This window comes from Carex rostrata, chromosome 14 (genome assembly GCF_964058835.1).
Source record: "Carex rostrata chromosome 14, lpCarRost1.2, whole genome shotgun sequence".
NCBI classification, from domain to species: Eukaryota; Viridiplantae; Streptophyta; class Magnoliopsida; order Poales; family Cyperaceae; genus Carex; species Carex rostrata.
The window spans coordinates 5,347,677-5,366,495 of NC_135931.1; the positions used below are offsets into that span (position 1 = coordinate 5,347,677).

The 18,819-nt window shown below is 33.1% G+C and overlaps 1 protein-coding gene across 1 annotated transcript; it reads right to left on the reverse strand.

Moving 5' to 3' along the window:
- Positions 1–965: 965 nt before the first annotated feature.
- Positions 966–5,944, reverse strand: LOC144565719 (pyruvate dehydrogenase (acetyl-transferring) kinase, mitochondrial-like). Its single transcript, XM_078315538.1, has 6 exons — positions 5,621–5,944; positions 5,050–5,308; positions 3,476–3,656; positions 2,664–2,811; positions 2,049–2,265; positions 966–1,193 (listed from the first exon to the last, which is right to left on the reverse strand). The coding sequence occupies exons 1-6, from the start codon at positions 5,858–5,860 to the stop codon at positions 1,135–1,137; spliced, it is 1,104 nt and encodes a 367-aa protein (XP_078171664.1). The 5' UTR covers positions 5,861–5,944; the 3' UTR covers positions 966–1,134.
- Between the last annotated feature and the right edge of the window lie 12,875 nt (positions 5,945–18,819).

Consider the following 18,819-nt stretch of genomic DNA (forward strand, 5'->3'; position numbering starts at 1 on the left):
TATACAAAGAATTTTCCTATAAGTTGTATTTCGTAATTTCGTTCTAATCCAGTTGCTCTGAATTTTAGTACTGTAGCGTTCTGTGTTTTGTTTCCTTTTCCACTTACCATAATCTTCCTCTCCTTGGCGGACTTAATTAAAATATTCAACCTAGAAGTGTGAGCTTTTATTCTTGTCCTAACATATGATTTTATGACTCTGATTCAATTGATATCCTAATCCCCATTTGACGCATCAAACAGTGGGTATGAATCTATGGTAAAAAGTCCAGCTTGGACTAAATTTGACATCTTCTTATGTTTTTGATTTTTTGTGATAGTTTCTCTTGGCTTCTCATATATGATTATAATATTTGTAATATAACAGCAGTTCATATATCGTGAACTTCTTTGAACAATTTTGTTGCGGTAGTTAACATCAAGCTACGAGGTCTACTTGCTGGAAGCTCCTTACAAGGACACAGTGGTTAGCTATTCATTTACCAGTATACTGGTAAATGAAACCTTTTCTGGTAAAACATTTTCTGATAAAATTAATGCTGGTACGGGATTATGTTGGGTTTCAAACAAAATTCAAAGAAAGATAGAGAGAAAAGAGATGATGAGGATATTTTAGTCATTAATTATTTGGAGCGACAAAATTAAAAATTAACTAAGTTTAAAGTGACATTAAAATGATTTCTAATTTCGGGGTGGCATTTTTCAAATTTTAAGGTTTTGGAGTGGCAAATAACCAATTTCCTCAAAATTTTAATGGGTGCACTAAAAATGGACTCTTTTTATTTAACTGACTTTCAAAATATTAATTTATCATCAGCCTACTATACAATTGGAAATGACCATTATACCTCTTTTAAAATCGCACGTTTTTAATCCTAGAGATGGCTAAATGAAAGAAAGGGGCTTTTTGGCGCTTGTTCATCCCTCTTAAACGAAATTCACAATATTTTTTCCAACTACTTTTACTTTTTCGCTAATTTAGATTGTTGCAAGGAGCGGGTTTGCAAGAATTTGAGAAACTTATGAGGTAGTTTCTGCAATTTACTGTGCAATATTTTTATTATGCCTTTCGCCCTCTATTTTCCACTAAATTTAGCAAAATGGTACAAAACAAACTAAAGAACACATTTTGGAATCATGGCAAGGGTTCTTCTGAGTCTCCAAGTCGAGACAAATGTAGGTAAGCATCTGTACCTACAAAGAATTGAACAAAAGGCAAGAAAAAAAAAAGTCAATTTAATTAAAATAAAGTACATTTTGACAACATTGGAGGTATAATAAAGAAATTAAGAGAAGATCAATACTGCAACTTTATTTTGGTGCAATAAGTATTATAACATCATGGCTGTCTTGTTTTGGTTTTCGTCTTCTCATTTCTCTCTTCGTTTTATTTTGGTGGTTGTATGCCTTTTTCTTTTTCTTTTCTTCTTGTAAACTTCTTATTGTTTGTTTAATAATATTTGAACATAGGTATTTTACCTACTACAAAAAAAAAGGGTACAATTTTCTTTGCCAAATGAAGAAGGCTCATTATCGCACATTTATGGCTCAATCGGGATTTTAAACTCTTGAAACAAAATTGATTTCAGGTTTTGAAAAAATAGAAACTTTCCCCCCATTTAAACCCACTAAACACGAAATAGGGCGTGTTCGCTTGCGTTACTGTTCGCGTGGGAAGAATAAAAAAAAATTCCCCACATGAACAGTAAAAAGCACTTCAAATTTTCACTTTTCCTATGCCCACACCCATTCCCATCAGTGGGCCGAACAGGGCAAAGTTCCCCTAGTTAAAGTTCATTAAACATGAAATATACTATATAAGTTTTCCCAGTCAAATCCCACCAATTTTCAATTAGGCCTTCACAGAGACCCAAGTTTGCATTGGTTTGACCTAAATTTTTTAATTAAGCACACAAAAACTTATAAAAATGGGAAACAGAGAACCCATAGCCAAGTACACCTGGTACATATGCACAACTCAGTTGACTCGAGCAGTTTGTATGTAATACCAGTTCAACCATAAAAAATAAAAAGTTGAGTTTGAAATACCATATCCTTCCATAGATATAATTTGGAGATCACCACCGAAGTATCTCGCATAAAGTCGGCTTATAGGAAGGCCATAACCATACCCAGCCATATTTACTGCACCTTCGGGATCTGCAACTAGGTAATCTTCGTCAAGTGGGTTTTTTGCAGTGCTGTACAGGTAAGTGAACATCTTCGTAAGTCCACTTCTCGGAATTCCACCTCCTTCATCTGATATCTGGAGATGCAGGCATTCCATAATGGTATTAGTTCACAATTGTGAAATTCTTTCCCTATTTTTCTTAAAAGGAAAATTAAGTTTCCGATTGTGAGACTAAATTAAAGATCAATCACGGCCAATTTAGCCTAGTTGTAATCACAATCTACTTCCCTACACTTGACCAAAATTAACCTCAATTTACCCATAAATGTGAAACTAATTCCAACAAGACAAAATAAAAAAAAAATTAAACAATACAGGGTCATGCTAAAACAGCATGAGTAGCACAAGGGGAGTTGGTATACATGTATACTACTTCGTACCAACACTTGGGGATGTGTGTAAGTGGGTGGGTTGTTAATTGGGGTGTGTGTATTTTGAATGAGTGCATATTGGAGAGTGGAAGGAGGACACACCTTGATAGTGACATCCTCAAGTCCATCTGCAACAATGATTCTGATAGGTGGGGCATCTTTGTCAGAGTCCATGCACCTCTCTTGAACTGCCCTAAGGGAGTTCTTTACCAACTCAAATATCATTAGATGCAAATGTGATGCCACATACCTGCATCACACCAATTGGAAACTTTATTTATCAACAGTCCATCAAATTAAAGAAAAAAAAAAGGAGGTTCGTGCTTTCTCTATTCAGCCAGCACTATAAATTAACAATGTTTCTTTCATAAAACGATATTGAACTTCTTTATATTTTTTTAATCTGTAAATATATATGAGGTATGTTCATGAATTTCCAAGAGCCATCCTTGCTGGTATTAACAAGCGAGTCAGCCAACATATTACCATTTTAATCTCAGATATCTTAAATATAGTTGACCTGCCATGCCTTTCATATTGCTTTTTTCAGCAGGATTGGGTACTTAGTCATTGTCACCTTTTTCTCTACCCATATTGTATTTCATGGGCCTTTTGGCATATGCAATTCCAAATAATTCTACGACTAAAATTAAGTACCTATAGACTGGTAAATATTCATAGGTCTAAGGGATTCAAGTCAAAATAAATAAATAAATAACAAAGAAAAGAGCAATAAAATTGTTGGACTTGAAATACTTTGAATTTTTTTTTCTGATTACCAATTAAGGTCAAGAGTCGAGCAGCTCTCCTGGTTATAAATTTCCAGACCATTTGATTAATAGGTGGCAAAATTGCAATTGTCTTTGTACTATTGTTGCGGAAGTCTGAGTTATACTACATAAAGAGATGCTCACGGGAAAGTGAAGCCGGGGTCACCATATATGTTAACTTCAGGTGCAGATCCATACTCGCGCATGCAAATACTGCGAGCATCCTCACTAGCTACTCGTGCTACTTGCACTGGAGATAGTTTTGTATTTATCAGACCAATGCAGCCCGGTTCTGGGTCTGAATCGTGCAATGCCACATGTTGCCCTAAATTTTGAAATTTGAATGTTTATTAGTCAATTAAGTATACAAAAGCATTACTCTCTGAAATCTGGCACACCAATTTAGAAATTAAATTAGATCAAAAAGTGAATGATAATCTCTCTTCTCTGACACCCTCTTTTGGTTAGTTAGTGCCTATGTGAAGAGCAAATTGGTCAAGGTAATCTAGGTTTAAGAAAAAGCTGGTTGAAGTTTAGTATAATTGTGGTTGATTTGGATTAAACTTAAATGAAATGAATTGCACAACCACCTCTTCAAAGGGATTGATGGCATAATATTTTAGTTTTGCAAAGCCAATTGTACTCGAGAGAAAATTTATGCCTAGTTTGTACTTGTCCTTTCTGATAAAAAAAAAGAAAGGGTTTGGCACTTCCTACATGCACTTGACCAAAATAAGATATATGAAAAAATAATTGCAAACTCAGCTCTTTCCTACAAAGGTGCCAATAAGAATTTGTTTACATGGTAACAAGTTGTAATACTACAGGGCAATTAAATATCACAAAGGACAAATAAATCTATAGGCTCTTTTAGCATTATGCTTACATATTGCCAACTCAGAAAGGCCAATATTTTTAAACAAAATTATTGGATACTCATATCAGATAGGGCATTTTTAAAAGTACCCATGTAAAATCCTGAAATAAGCGATACAGCCCAAAAAGGAATATGATAATTAATGATAAGCCCAAGAATGGTTATGCGTTGTGACGTAGGTACACGTTTATGTTTTATTTTGAAATTGAGAAAAAAATTATTATAAAAATTCAAAATGAGTTGCCTATATTCCAAAATTTTCCAAGGTTCCAAGGAAAACTTTACTGTAGTATAAACCTTGTTTTTGCCATTCTTACACCTCAATCATTTAAAACTGTATTAACAATAGAAAGATGCGCAAAAGACTGAAATAATATAAGGCTGAGTACCTACATAAAAAGCATGCAACCTATTATTCTACTGATTCCCAGATCTAAAATACAATGGAAAATAATGCTTTGCATCAGAAACAATAACAATGAATTTCATTATCAGTGAAACTTCGCATATTAGCACATACTTCCAGAAGATGAGATTGAATTATGAATAACCAACCAGACCTTAGGTTAAAGATTATAAATAATTTAAAAGTTCCAATTAATATACTCATATACTCAAAGAAGGGTAATTTTATTTTTCAAATTTTAAGTATATATGGCAGGAGAATTTCTTCTATTCGCAAAAATAAAAAAAATAAAAAATAAAAAAGATACCAAACTGACTTACTGAGCCTGAACCTTTTTCCCATGCCATTTTAAACCAAGAATATAAAATAAGGCATGAAAATATCCATATTTATGAGATTCAATTTAGGTGCACTGGTATAAATCCATGAACTGACCTATTAACATTCGGATGCCAATGCGCGAGAGGTAGAACCGGTCGAGGAACTGGTTTATTTCCTCCAAGTCAGAAGAAAAAAACTTGGGGTCCAATTCCTTCTTCAGTTGCTGAACACCGAGTGCCAAGGTGGGGACCACATTGTTGTGCCTCCTCTTAATGGCTTTTATTTGTTGCATAAATGCCACCTCATCCTCCACAGTTTTTATTTCTTTGAAGGATCTCAGGTCCCGAAACGATTCAAGGTACCAATCCCTCACCTACCATATCAAAGCATTAAAGAGAAATAGCCCCTAAGTATCAGAAATTCCAGGCTTTAACCCAGAAATTCTGATTTTGTGCAGAATTTTGACCATAACATTCTGTTTTTTACCAATTTGACTATACCATCATAGTCAAATAAATAAACAATGTATATTAGCTACTGTTAAAATGGAATAAAACAACTCTATGAGATATTCTGCACTCAAAAGAATCAGCCTTGCTAGAATCCAATTTATTACATGAACAATTCCCTCTCTCTCCCTCCCCGCTACCAGTACAAAAAAATAAATAAAAGAAGAATAAGGTACCTTAAGAACGGGATGCTTCTGAGACAAGCCAAAGGGTAATCTCTCTAATTCTATGACTCTTCTGGCAAGCCTGATCGGCAACTGTTTGTGTAGAAACTGCGCTGAGATCAATAGGTTTTTCTGCTTGCACCTGGAACCAAACTCCGTCATGTACCTCAGGGTCACTCCCACACGTTTCATCGCTGCCCACCGCTGTACCTCGTCCCCCAATCCTCTTCTCAAAGCTTCACCGGTCGCCATCTCTTTTTTTTTCTCAGTCTCTGGTACCTTTATGTGCTCGTCGCCCCTCTCTCTTTTCGGCTGTTGGTGTTTTTTTCAAGCATTGTGTGTTCCAAATAGTAACGGACAAGGAGGTTAGCGAGCCTTGGAGTAGGGGTGAAAACGTGTTGGATATTATCCGATCGAATTCGGTTCCGTATTCCGGTATTCGTATCTATTAGATGAGTTAGGCTGGGGTGCTATGGATAGCATAGTGGCCTCTATGCTACGGCTCAATATTTGAGTTTTCAAAATTTAAACGGTCGATCCGAACCGTTCATCTTATTCTCCATATTAATATCTGCTTGGAGACCAAATTTTATAATTTTCTGAATTTTTTTACTATTTATTAAGCCACTTTGAAAATCGCTAATCCAACGGTTTTACTGTTTTATGCAGCCACCGTTGAATCAACAATTTTGTAAAATACTTAATAAATAGTAAAAAAATTCAGAAAAATGTAAAATTTGGTCTCCAAGCAGATATTAATATGGAGAATAAGATGAACAGTTCAGATCGACCATTTGGATTTTGAAAACTCGAATATTGAGCCATAGCATAGAGGTCACTATGCTATCCATAGCACCCCAGCCTAACTCCTATTAGATATCGGATATCCCATATCCGAATATCCGGACAGATATAATTTTAAATTTTAATTATCCGTATTCGAATAATATAAATACAACATATAGTTTAATATAAATTATGATAATATTTATGTATATATTTATGGATATCCGATATTCGATCCGTATGTATCCGTCTAATATCTGATCCGTATCTGTATCCGAAAAATAAAACGTATACGGATATGGTTTTACCACTATCCGATCCGTATCCGATCCGTTTTCACCCCTACCTTGCAGGCAAAATGTTTTATTTTTTAGAAATTAAAAAATTAATTTGTCAGAAAAGATATATTGATTTTTTTTTTTTTAAACTGAAACAATGGTACAAATCCACTGATTTTCACAGTTATCATACCAACGACACACAATGTGTAAAATCAAATGAGACTAAATTATTTATGAGACAACTAATCATTTGATCTTATTGGTCTCTCTTTAATGAATTCAAGAAAGAAAAAGCAGGGGAGGAGGGGGCCAAACATCATATATGAAAAAGGGTGCTGAGCACCTCCCATAAATTAATTTTTTATATTATTATTCTTTAAAGTATTTAATTTTTTGCAAAATTTATTACTAGCAGCTCTTCTCATAAATTAAAATTACATAACACTTATTATTACAGCTCCTCAATCTCAATTTTCTAGTTACGCTCGTCAATAGTTATGTTACATTAGTCTTTTGAATTTTTTGTGACAAAGACACTGCAAATTAATGTACCCAATATTTATCTCTATTGATTGAAATATTAGTTTGGTCTTATCTATTTAATTAAAAAATAATTCATCTCTTTTCCGATAATTTAATTTTAAATTTCTAAAAATAAAAATTTATCCTGGAGGCGTCCGTAGCCTCTATTATAGCATTACAATTAAATTAATGTGAAATCTAAAGGAATCATTTAAATTTTACATCTTGTAAATATACATTATAAATGAATAATGGAAGCTGTTTAGTTATAAAGTTATAATATTGTAAAGGGAAATACTCGACAGCCGTGACACCGATTTTTTTAAAAATACCCATTAAAAAAATTAATTTAATAAAAATAATCAGATCTGAACAGAAATTTTAAAAATACCCAAACCGCGGATTTTTTCCACGCTCCGGAATTTTTATTCCGGGCCGCGGAAAAAATTCGCACCCCGAAAAAAAAAAATAAATAAATAATTTTTGAGCCCGAGCGCGGATATTATCCGCGGGCCAGATTTAAATTTTTTTTTTTTTTTTTTTTAGTTTGGAGAAAAAAAATTATTTTTTTGGTCCAACTTTACACTTCTGGTTAACATATCAAAACACCTTCAAAAATCATGAAAATTTACCGACATGCATTCTTGACTTCATAGAATAAGACTGTAAAGTTTCATACAAAATCTCAAAACAGATTGTGAGATATCGGCTCTCAAAAATTGCCCAAACTGCTGAAGGAGTGCTTCTGACCCCAACTTTGCACATCTGATTAACATACCAAAACAACTTCAAAAATCATGAAAATTTGTCGACATGCATTCTTGACTTCATAAAATAAGACTGTGAAGTTTTATACAAAAACTCAAAACAGATCGTGAGATATCGGCTCTCAAAAATTGCCCGAACTGCTGAAGGAGTGCTTCCGAGCCCAACTTTTTTTTAGAGCAGTTCGGGCAATTTTTGAGAGCCGATATCTCACGATCTGTTTTTAGTTTTTGTATGAAACTTCACAGTCTTATTTTATGAAGTCAAGAATGCATGTCGGCAAATTTTCATGATTTTTGAAGTTGTTTTGGTATGTTAATCAGATGTGCAAAGTTGGGGTCAGAAGCACTCCTTCAGCAGTTCGGGCAATTTTTGAGATCTGATATCTCACAATCTGTTTTGAGTTTTTGTATGAAACTTCACAGTCTTATTTTATGAAGTCAAGAATGTATGTCGGAAAATTTTCATGATTTTTGAAGTTGTTTTGGTATGTTAATCAGATGTGCAAAGTTGGGGTCAGAAGCACTCCTTCAGCAGTTCGGGCAATTTTTGAGAGCCGATATCTCACAATCTGTTTTGAGATTTTGTATGAAACTTTACAGTCTTATTCTATGAAGTCAAGAATGCATGTCGGTAAATTTTTATAATTTTTGAAGGTGTTTTGATATGTTAACCAGAGGTGTAAAGTTGGACCAAAAAAATATTTTTTTTTTCTCCAAACTAAAAAAAAAAAAAAAAAATTATTTTTAAATCCGGCCCGCAGATAATATCCACGCTCGGGCTCAAAAATTAAATTTTTTTTTTTTTCGGGGCGCGAATTTTTTCCGCGGCCCGGAATAAAAATTCCGGAGCGCGGAAAAAATCCGCGGTTTGGGTATTTTTAAAATTTCTGTTCAGATCTGGTTATTTTTATTAAATTAATTTTTTTAATGGGTATTTTTAAAAAAATCGGGCCGTGACAGATGGATCAAGAAATATAAATAAAAAATTATAATTATATACATATGTTCTACAATTTTGATACGTGGCGCATAAATTTTAATGCAATTTAAAATCATTCGGTCACTCATTAAAAGATTTTAATTGTGTCCAAAATCAATGCATATTAATATTTTATTACTGTAATGGAATTAAAAAGCGGGGGCCAATTTAAATTTGTAGGTAATAAAAGAAATATAAAACTATTATTAATAATTTATTATTTAAAATGTTATTACTTTTTTATGATATTTTTCATTATTTAATAATTTAATATAGAAATGTAAAATCGACTCGCTTTGATTAAATATGTCATGGTGCAACACTGAACTGTCGTAGCACAATACAACATGTTTATCATAATTCACGTGTCACATACTGTGTTCATTCATATGTTAAGATTATTCTATACAAATTAACATAACACAATCAACACGTGAATCAGTTCTATCACACTATGAAATAATGCGCACGGCATGTAGCAATTTGTATCTCTAACTGGATTGCTCCTTTAATATTCAGTAAAGAAAGTAGAAAAAATTCAAAGAGAAGGAATTTCATGTATACTCCTTAAAAACATCAAAATTGCATATTTCTTCCTCAAAAATTCATAATATTATATTTACTTTTCTAAATTTTAAAAACTCTCAAATTTATCCATTTTAATGTATATTCTACTGAAACTCTTGTTACATTTATGAAAGGAAGCAGCTAACAGTCCCCCAACTCCAGTTTCCCAAAAATCCCCGAATATTTTTCAACTAATTCTATAAACATCAATACTAAATCATGTAAACATCAATACTAAATCCTGTAAACTAATTCAACAAATCCTGTAAACATAAAAATGCGTGAAAGCTGTTAAAAACGCGTGACAGCTGTTGGGGACCACCTTATGTGAACATGCACATAATATCCTGTAAACATACACATATTATCCTGTAAACATACACATATTATCCTATAAACATACACATATAATTCTGTAAACATACATATTGTACTTGAAATTATAGCAATTGAAATTATGGCAGTTGTGGCAGTTAAAAACGCGTCAGAACTAAGCTAAAAAGAGAAGACTTTTATACACAGGGATTTTTGGAGGACTGTAGCCCGGGAGACATTATCTTTTCTCTTTATGAAATACTCATTTTATCCTTTATTAACAAAAGAAAAAATATATAAAATGTTTTAAAAAATGTGTAATTTCTCTACTTGTCACACTTAAATAAGTATATATCTAGATTGTTACTGTTTAAAAAATAAGACATAATTTTTAAAACAATAGCATATTGTCCTTGATTTTAATCGTTTCACCTTTTTTTCTCTTAGACAAAATTGGTTGAATTTAAACGGACACGCGCCTCAAAAAAAGTCTATGATTCAATTCCTTTCGATATTTTCCAATAAATAGAGGAGATAAACCGTCCTTAATTTTCTTTTAATTAAATATTAATTAAATAGTCTATCATTTTTTATTATATACATTGCTTCTCTATTTGTGATAATTGTTAGTATGTTTCATATGATCATATCTCAAAATCTGTTGTTATTCTTGTGTATAAACAGTGTTCCTGCCATCTCTGTTTTTTTAAATTCAATCATTGAATTATTTCGAAATGCGTGCACAGAAAAGTTTTGAAAAAAGTTGCTTTGAGATTCGTTTCCGAAAAAAATTAAACGGTTGGATTCAGAAAAACAGAGATAGCAGAGTTATTGTTCATGGAAAAATAATAGCAGCGGATTTCATCGTATGTCATAAGCCTCGATGAATAATAAAGTACTAAGGTCGCATCATATTCGATACATTTTGATCCCTATTCCAAAAATAGTAATTAGTGGTTGAGCCCATATTCACGTTTTTTTTTTCAAAATCGTAAATCATTTTTTTTTTCTGAATATTTGCAACCAAAATTTTCAAAAAAAAATATTATTATTAAAAGGAAAAAAAAAGGTGATATCATGGTAGAAAAGAGAAAATGTTTACCGTAATATATAGATTATGTTTTCTCTCTTCTATATCTAAACTTTAAAAAAAATAATCCTACTATTACATTACAATGATCATTGTAAGTGTTAAGAGCATCTACATCTCTGATATTATTAGAGTTTTTAATTTGATATGGCAGTTTCTAATTCAATTTCAAAGATGTAGAAGAGTTTCTTATTTAGAAACTATACAGTAAAGGTTTTTATTAAGAAATTATTTATAAACTCTATGCTGATTAAATAATTGGCTCAAATTATTTCTCATTTTTAATTTGTTGCTGATATGGTTTAATGGAACCTCTAAAATTAATTTCAGAGATGAGAGAGTTAGAAATTTAGAGATCTAAATTTTTTTAAAATAATTAATAATTATTTTAAGTTGCTGAGATGTGATGCTCTTAATATACTAGCTAGCGATAATTAGAAAACAAATAAATTTCATTTGATAATCACAGAGACGGATAAACATGTGTTCAAATAAAACCAATTAAATGGTCCACCTATTGAATTAGAATTTGAATATCTTATGATAATGTACAGTGACCGTTTAATTCAGACCATTACAATGCACATGATAGATCAGAAGGCAGTAAATATCATATTTTAATTGAATTGCAAATTTAAATTTATTTATAGACAAGTAAATATTCGTCTTTTGTTAATAGAATTACCTAAATTTTTTTTTTCAAATTTTATTCGTTCTAATATTACACTGCACTCGTGCTCAATGAAATCAGAAGCGGTCTGATGGGTATCAAACCAAATTTGATCGAATATCCGATCATATACGTTTGATCAGTATTAAGATTTGTAAAAAGAACTTTTAACATACATGTGGACGATATTGCCTTCTTCAAAAGTAACTATATATATTACAAAAATTTATAAGAAAAATGATGAATATAAATACAAATCAAGCATAAAAAAATTGGTTATCAGCAAGCACGGGTACGATATTGCCCAATTTACCAGAATCAGCTTCTGGTAATGGGCATTTGGTTCATTCAGTGTAATAAAATGCGGTCTATGCAGCTGCATATGCATATTCGGTTGTAATCCGTCTAGAAATATGTATGCGGTTAATATATGCGATTCTGCATATGCGGCCTAATATATTACTACCGCATATTTGATCGTATATAACCTCATATTACCGCATACTGCATATGGCCACATATGACTGCATATTACTACATACTTGTTTTTATATATATAAATTATCATTTTAAAATCTACATATATATGTCCGCATATGCGGGGCGTTCCGCATACCGCATAGGAACCGCATTTAATAACATTGAATTCATTGCCTTTCCCATGACTCATGGAGCACTCAATCCTTGATCGGTTCCTCTGTGATTTGCGATCGGCTCCTCTGTGAGTAGGGCTGCAAACGAACCGAACTAAATCGAATCCGCCCTAGTTTGAATTCAAAATCGAAATTATTTCGAACCAAACCCAGTTCGAAATTGAAATATATTTCAAACCTAAAAGGCCAGTTCGAATTTGGTTCGGTATAATTCGAACTAGTTCGATTTGATTCGAAATTAGTTCGAAATTGAGAGCAATTTAGTTAAATGAATACAGCAGTTCGAAATTGAGGCAGAGTCTAACCCTGTGATACATAGCGGAGGAGATCGGTCGGAGAGAGGAGACGGAACGAAGGAGAGACGACGGCTAAAAAGAATACTGGTTTAGGAGACAGCGGACGGAGCGGACAGAGCGAGAGGAAGAAAGGATCCTGGCGAGAGGGAGAACGAGAGCGAGAGCGAGAGGAGAGAGGAGACAAAAACAATTCTTTTTTTTGTAAGGAGAATCCCGTAGGCTTTTGATATTAATAAAAGATCTAAATATTACATGGGCCTAAGCGACTGGCCCAAAAAACAATACATTTAAATGCAAGCAATTTGCAAAGCTTGGAAGCAAAAACAATTCGCGAACCAAAAACAATCTCGAATCAAAAACAATTCGCTAACCTATCGAATCGAACTTGTTCTGGTTCGAATTCGAAATTAAATTAATTTCAAATCGAACTGATTTGAATTAATTTCGAACCAAATTATTTTGGAATAGAATTTTTTTCAAACTTTTTCGAATCAAACTCAAATTGAATCATGAATCTCGAATTTTTTGTGCACCCCTATATGTGAGTAATGGAGCGCTCTAATAGTGTTTTTAATTCTTTCAATTTCAATTTCATTTTTTTTACTTTTCTTTTATGATTTATTTCATCTTTCTTTTTTTCTTTCTTTTTTCTTTCTTTTATACTATCTTTATAAATATATGAAAGAGTGCGTTACGGCACCTATTTACCTGAGAACTTATGATACAAATGTACAATGTATTCAAGAACCAAAAGATTGAAAAAAATAGAGAAAAAGGAAACAACACTGAACTCATGGAGTCCGTATCCCCCCGGTATCTAAGGTGAAATTAATAAAAATGGACGGCTCAGATTAATTTCATTTAGGCTAAACTCAATCCGGTAGCTGTTGAGGCTATAGGAGACCTGCTTTGAGATTCGTACCAAGTGAAATGAATGATCCAGATTCACCACTTGCACCTCAGGTACCTGGGGTGATGCAGATTCGAATTCATGAGCATTGAATTTAGCTGTACGAGAACAAAAAAATTAACTAGTGTACTGTAGTGCAACTTGGGTCCAATGCTCATCATAGCAAATTTGGATCTGATAGGCATGAAAACTGTCCAATACGTTTTAAAATATGTACGTATGAATCCTAGAACAGAGCGCGCGTGAATCTTACAATGAACTAGACAGCTCTGATGCCCATCAAACCCTAATTTGCTTTTGATGTGCTTCGGACCCAAACTTTTCTCGTGTAATTACTTCTACATATATTCTGCTGTACAGCTGTAGTGTACTCATTCCAAACTTTTATCAACTTCTCATGATGTTTGTTATTATTTTGTGGAAGTAAGAGTGTGCTCTGCAATTGAGGGTGAAATCCTTCATTAATGGAAGGGGAAGGAAGACGTTCACCCCAAACAGTAATTCTTACACCCCGATTTGGGGGTGAAGATTGTCGCTAAAAATTACTACGCGTTCACCTCCGCACAGTACGCGTTCACCTCCACTTCCTCTCCGCTTCTTCAGTTCTGGAGCATGTGAAACCTTCGGGCAGCTGCGGTCTGAGGCACCGTTCACCTCCGCACAGTGTATTTTCCTTCCTCTCCCTCCGCGTAACCTCAATTGGAGCACACCCTAAGGATCTCATTTTGCGATGCTCTTGTTAGGGGCCCCGCTTAAAAAAGTTTCTTTTTATCTTATTAAGCTCTTTAAATATCCATTCTGGCAACTTAAATATCGACATAAAATATATCACAAAATCATTTGAGAGTGTTGCATTGACGAGAACGAACCTTCTTGTATCTGAGAGAAGTTTTGACTGCTACTCGGGGTGGGTGGGTCCAATGCAGGTAGGCCTGCTAAACGAGTCGGGCCGACTCATGGATTTTGACTCGGGCTTTTGAATGAGACAAATTGAGCTGAGTTCAATTCAAGTTGAGTCCAAACTCGGCTCGTACTCAACATAATTCATTCCTAACTGAATCAATCTGATCTGATCCGAGTCGTCCATCGAGTTTCGCTGATTCTATCTCACCTCTCCGACCCTTTCGCACTCAGTCTCACCTCGCTAAAGCTTCCCTCACTCTCAGTCTCACCTCTCACCTTTCTATCTTATAGTCTCACCTCTCCTTTCCGAGACAAGAAGAGAGCAATGGTGGGTCCCATCGCCATTTTTTTTTCAAATGGAAACAGAGAGAGAAAAATGGTGAGTCCCATTGCCACACTGAAATCTAATCAACATCGGAGAGAGAGATGGTGGTCTACTCCTGGATTTTGAAAATTACATATATATTTGTATAAAATTAGGTTATTGTTTACCCCTATTTCGGTCCATTGCCTATTCCTGTCGCGATTTACTTTTAGTTGTGGCTTGATTCGGTTTATTTTGTGTCAATTTTGAATTTAACAAAACTGTTAATTTGGAAAGAAAATAATCGGAGACTCTTTAGAGAAAAAAGATAATTGAATACTTTTTTTTTAAATTGACTTAGTGTATTGATTCATTACGTATAAAAATAGAAAAAAATATTAGTTCACAGAGAATCAAGAGCATCTAGAAATTATTTGAGTCTTAACATTCAATTTTAGAGTTTCAGATCATTATATCTCGCTATTTGACAATTTTAACGTATAGTAAATTCATTTATTTTTAAATTATCACAAAAATCACCTTAAACAAAGTATAGTAAAAATAATTAATTTTTCACCTGATTTTTTTTATCAAATTGTTTAGAAAAAAAATCATTTTTAATAGTTGCATTCACAATTTTAAATTTTTATTAAAGAAAATAATAACTATTTTTTAATAATTTATTTTGCCTATCTCTATCTCTGATAAAACTGACTACGTCACTGATGGTGGGTCCCTCTTCTTTTTTTCAATCAACATCGGAGAGAAAAAAAATGGTGGGCCCCTCTTCTTTTTCAAGATAACTCTGAAGATTACTTCAAATTATTTTGACTAACTCGTAGAAAAGTTTGACTATACAATCTTGCTCTTATTTTCTCTATGTGAGGAGCAAACTGAACCGCGAGTTTAGCACAAGAATCAAAATTGCAGAACTATAAATCTTGATAGGAGCCTGAAATTTAAAATGCAAAATATTTAATAAATGAAATTTAAAATGCAAAATATTTAATAAATGAAATTTAAACGCAACTTTTCACGTCACAAAATAAAACTCTAATCACTAAACTACAATTTAATTAGAAGACTGAACTATATAAAATATTTTAAAAAATTAAATTTCAATTAAATTTGTATTAAATTTCAATATACATGATTAAAATTTTAAAATCTTAAAATGGCTAAACACCCTACCTACCTTTAGATCCACCTCTGATACAATAAGCAGTCAACATCTAATTTAGTGTGTACTTAATCTTCACAAATCTTACAATTGTATTCGACAACAAATGATTAAGAGTGAAGGATTAAGAGTTTAAGGAGCGCTAAGGAACCGATGTTCGGTTGTCTTAATCCGTGAATTTTGCTAAGGAAGTTAAAGGAAGGAGTATGGGTGCCTTAAAGTCCGGACAGATAATTAAGATCTAGGCATAAGAAAGTTAAAAGAGGTGTTTCTTAATTCACACTAAAGAACCAGTATTCAGTAGAATTAAGCGGCTAAAGAAGCTAAAGAAAGCGGATTAAGCTTGTTTCCGAACGCCCCCTTCATCAGACCGCTCTAATTCTCAACTCCTCGGCCTGTTTGAAAGTTTGTCTGTTATAGTTTGATAGCGAGTTCTGACGAGGAATCTATAAGAAAGCGGAAGGCCCAATAGGTGATAGGGAAGTCTGCCGTTTTGCAGCCCAAAAAAAGAGCACAAAATTTGGGTAAAGATTTTAACAGAGTACTTTTGACTTTATGCAGCTCTTTCACTATATGCAGTCCTGTTTTGGTTCTACAGTTTTTGAGTTGCATGAAGCCAAAACTGCTCTGTTAAAATATTTACCCAAATTTAGTCCGAACAGGGTCCAGAGTCGAGAGCTGTCGTTGCCAGCTCTCTGCTTTTGACGTAAAATTAACGCTGATTGGAGGCGAGCTGATTTACCAGTTTGGGTTCTGGCATTTAATGATTGGAGAGATTGCATCTGATAATGTTTCCTTTTCTCCTTGGTTTTTACCAAACCAAACAAAACATTCCAACTCAAATCCCGCTGTCAGTAGGCACCAACCAAACGCCAATTATCCTTGTGGAACAATTATAAATGGCCTATTGTGTGTTTAATTGTTTTGGGGACTTTTTGTCTTCTTTTTTAGAATAAGTTATACTTTAACAATTCTGATTTTCGTTTCTTTACAGCATCTTGTATTCTTGTTATTATACTTTGTATTTATTACCCAATTTACAAAACTATGAATGAAGCTTTTCTATTAAATCTAATTTACACAAAATAGTTCCGCATTGTTCTAAACAACACATTATCTTATTTATATTCTTCGAGAGAATAATGAAAATCTAACTTTTTTTAATTTTCAATATATAAGAATTCCATTTGAATTTTAGATCCACAATGTCTCACACATAGATTAAATGCTGATTGATAACAACACATTATTATAATAACTTGTCTTTGGTCTAGTGGCAAAGGCACATGACTCTCATGTGGGAGGTCATGGGTTCGAAACCCACAAGTAGAGAAATCTTTTATAATATACATAAGAGTTTAAAAATGTGTTGGGTGGCTTGACCTCCAACCCATGATTTCAAAAAAAAATAAAACAGCTCATTATTATGTTTATGGTAAAAGACAAAATCAGGTTCAGTTCGACGAGATAAAAAATTCGTTATTCGGATATAATTCGGTACAACAAGGAAGCTAACCCCCCCCCCCCCTCCCCCCCCCAAAATAAAAACAAAAGTCGCAATTTTTTCGTGAATAATTCGTGATTCGCGTTTTATTCGCAAATAAAAGATATTTGAATAATTATAATCATCTCCACACTTCTATCCCCCCATTTATCCCGCACTTCCATTAAAGGAAAATTGTACTATATATGGCCCCCACTAATTATATGGTTCCTCTTTTCTAGTTGTCACACTCGTCATGTGTTAACCTTCATAAGTATAAATACTAAAATATAAGATATTAATACTTGCAAAATAAGATATTAATATTTACATGTGTAACTTGATATGACCACCTCTTTTCCAGCCCTCAATGGTCCTGCGTCAACCTTCATCAAATAAAGTAGTGGGACCCCATATTAACCTTCCATAATTGTCCATGCATTAACTTTTCTCTGACAAAAATAGTTGACCACATAGGTGTAAATATTCAGTGTCATATGTAAAAAGTACTTATAAGTACATGTATAAATATTTGTGTAACGACGAGCCCGAAAGTATGTCATCATTGATCTCATTTGAAATATAAAATTGCGTAGAAGACGTTCGTGGTTTTAGATTCACAAAATTCCTCATAGATCGTCAGAAATGTGGACGAGATTGAATGAAGAAAAAAAAATTCACCTCTAAAAACGTGTATAATCCCCCATTTAGTTTGAGATTTGGTTGGAAAGAATTTTTTATGTAAAAAATATTTACCTTATAGGTATAAATACTTCCATACATGGTGATTAATACTTTAGAAAAAAAAACCAGTGCTGAGTTTTTGTAATTCCCAAGACAGTTATGGAAATTAAATGCGGGGATAAATGAGAGGATAGAGGTGCAAAGACAATTATTAGGATTCAACATATTATACATTTTTTGCGTTTTATTCAGAATTCGGTTCGAAAACATAAAAAAAAAACAACTAAAATACGAATTATTTATGAATTTATCACGTATATCGTTACTATGTACACATTGCACAATGACGGAGGCAAACTCCCAAGGCCACAAAATGCGGACATATTGTTGATCACATGAGATCTCGTTCTCAACTGCTCAACAGCAGCGTCGGAAATATATAATAACCGAGGATAATATTTCTTTCTACTAACGGCTAATTATCGACCGTCGGATCATAAAAAATGGGGCATGTTTCAAAACAAAAGGCTAAAGTTCAGAGCACATCAGCACATGCGTACCAATGAGATTATTGATGATTAAACAGTGTGGTGTCTCGTGTTATTAATTCTTATCCGGACCATTCAATCTAAAATGTATGATCCAGAATCCAGATAGTATGCCTATTTATAATTCAATAAAAAATTCATTATAAAATTGTTTATACAAAATCACAGTTCTAATTGTTTTGATCAAATTCTAATAGGTTATAATGTAGCAGAATTATAATTTGTAATAGTAAAAATATGTACACTTGTTCTCATAAATACATCATATTTATA